This window comes from Aplysia californica, unplaced genomic scaffold (genome assembly GCF_000002075.1).
Source record: "Aplysia californica isolate F4 #8 unplaced genomic scaffold, AplCal3.0 scaffold00194, whole genome shotgun sequence".
In the NCBI taxonomy this organism is placed as follows: Eukaryota; Metazoa; Mollusca; class Gastropoda; order Aplysiida; family Aplysiidae; genus Aplysia; species Aplysia californica.
In genome coordinates this window covers 795,297-797,702 of record NW_004797464.1, presented here as the reverse complement: position 1 = coordinate 797,702, position 2,406 = coordinate 795,297, and the positions used below count along the sequence as shown (strand labels likewise).

The following is a 2,406-nucleotide window of genomic DNA, read 5'->3' as shown; positions in this document are numbered from 1 at the left end:
AGAGGGGGGGGGCGGGAGAGGGCGGAAAAGGTAGAGAAAGAAGGTGAGAGGGATGTTAAATGAAAACGAAAGGAAAAGCTATTTGCTCAAATTTTACAATATGCCAGAATATTAAACACACTTAGATATCAGTGACTTACCAAAACAAGCCTCTAACTCCCAGTTACCCACAGGTTTGATCATCTGGGCAGAGCAGCTGTCTCGTTTGATGCCACAGAAGCATGGTGGTTGGCAGTTGGACAGGGTTGAGTTCCCCAGTGACGGGCAGTTCTTGCACTTCCGAAGGGCGGGCGGTTTGGCGCCCAAAGGGGGCGGTCCCCTCGGACCCAAAGAACAGTCCTTGTTGCCAAGGAGTTAATATGAAACAAAGGAATAAAAACCTTTTGTTGATTAAATGAGAGAGGGGGGAGGAGACAGGAGGGGTCGTTGAGTGAATAAAACAGAAAGCTTGGACACAGAATGAACGAATGAATCGCTGAATGTTATCAAGCATTGCGTTTCTTAAAATTGCATTTTATAAAGCGGGACGAAATGAGAGCTATAACTAAGAGGGGTATTTCTTTATATTTTTTTATTTGAGGAAATCAACACAGAGTAGAATCATAACTGCTCACTTCGAAAGGAGCTCCGTTCTCAGATGTACAGCCGGATGAAGATCTTGTTGCGAGAGCCAAAAGTAATATGTTTGAACCTCTAACAGGATGTAGGAAGAACATTCTGCATTCGTCTGTCGTAGAACCTGACATCCTTGAGCTGCTGACGCCCCCTGGTGGTGTGAGCAGGTCGTGTGTCAGTCTGAGCTGACCAGATGCAAGGTGGGCGCACCATTTGGGCTGAGGATAAGACGTTTAACTCATTGAGGACATGCATTCTGCCCATTCGACAACACTTTGCTACCTCAGAATCGCAAAGTTCTATCTGACAATTTTGGCCGTTTTGAGTTGCTAAGACCATGAGGTCAGTCAGAAACAAATTATGTTCTGTCTGTTCTTTCAAAATCGTAAGAATATTCCGAGTCGTTATTAAGATATTCAAAGAATTGCATTAAAAAAGGCTTAACCATCTTGTAAAACTCAAACATTTTGACGTCACATTTTTCAAAACTAGGCACTGAGCAGGCCATGATGTCACAAAAGTTCGAGTTTTGGCCTTGATTGGACTGCAGTTTGTTTCTCTTTCAGCTCATGTTCTCCGCCCTAAAAATTGCCCCTACTGTGGTTAGAAACGTCTTCAATTTATATAAAAGCAAGAAAGGAAATTAATGGAATAAGAATTGCCGCTTTGAGAATGCTTGATAATAAATAAGCACATGAAAATCTTTCTCACCTTCAAAGCGCCCCTCCTTAGTAGCACATTTGCCAGCCACGGGTATACTTCCGTCACGTGACTGAGTTTGGACGGAGGTGGTCCTGGAGTTGTCTGTAAAGCGTCTAAAATGAATCTGAAAGTTACACACTGTAGAATTATTCTTTCGTTTCCTGGAGATCTGGCAAAAATCTTCGCAAGATATTTACATAAACAATGAAAATGATTTACTGTTTGGGGTGGTTTTTTATGTTAACAATAAAAATTGCTGACCCCTGATTTAAAACTCCTGATTTCAATAAAGTTCAAACAGGATTTAAAACAACTTGCTTCGGTTTTTTTCATCATGCCTTATTAAAAATCCCGAGACCACAAATGAGTATTTGACATTAGAGGTTCATGTCCATCAACTCGCCATATGAGAGGTTACATTCCCTGCTGGTTGTAGCTAGTCTGTTCATCATCTGTCCAATCCACGCGTGAGTGAGATCCAGGCACTTTAGAAACATATCTATGAATCGCAAAAAATGGAGACTTTCAATCATCGAATACAGGCCTGCTTTTGTTTTTAAAAATCGCTTAAATCTGTTAAAAGTGACTGTGTAACAAATAGAAAATGTAGAATGTTTCATTCTTACCCTTTGTTGTCTAAAAGTTCACATGAATACTTTGGGTCCGAGCAAGCGTGCACCTGTTTTTGTGGATTTTTTGAAAAAAGAAAAGAGCAGGCAAGTAAAGGCCACAACTACTCATGAAATATAGTGAAATAGAAAGTAGAGCTTACTTGTCAATTGTCAAGGAGTTAAAATTGTATGGTGAAATAAAATATGGAATAAACCAACCAAAATATCGACTCAAATAATTACTTGCCGATTAAATCGGCCGCGACACCAGAGAACGAAAGTTACTGCCGATTCAATCGTCCATCAACACGAGGAGGGTTAAAGCACACTGTGCCGTAAAACGTATTAACTTATACCTAGGGATGAAACGTTTACAGCGTAACGCTTACATAAAATGCCTCTCTCATGACAAAGGCTTTTGGCTTTAAAATTGTAAGCCTCTTTGTTGAAAAAAAAAAGATTTTAAAATAAATTAATT

The 2,406-nt window shown here is 40.1% G+C and overlaps 1 protein-coding gene across 1 annotated transcript in view; it reads right to left on the bottom strand.

Annotated features, from left to right (window-relative positions):
- Positions 1–2,406, bottom strand: part of LOC101853789 (VWFA and cache domain-containing protein CG16868) — a gene marked incomplete in the record, with an annotated part of 27,011 nt that overhangs the window by 8,173 nt on the left and 16,432 nt on the right. Inside the window, 4 exon segments of the mRNA XM_035969911.1 lie at positions 141–339; positions 615–833; positions 1,327–1,441; positions 1,944–1,996. Coding sequence (XP_035825804.1) covers positions 141–339; positions 615–833; positions 1,327–1,441; positions 1,944–1,996 — 586 coding nt within the window.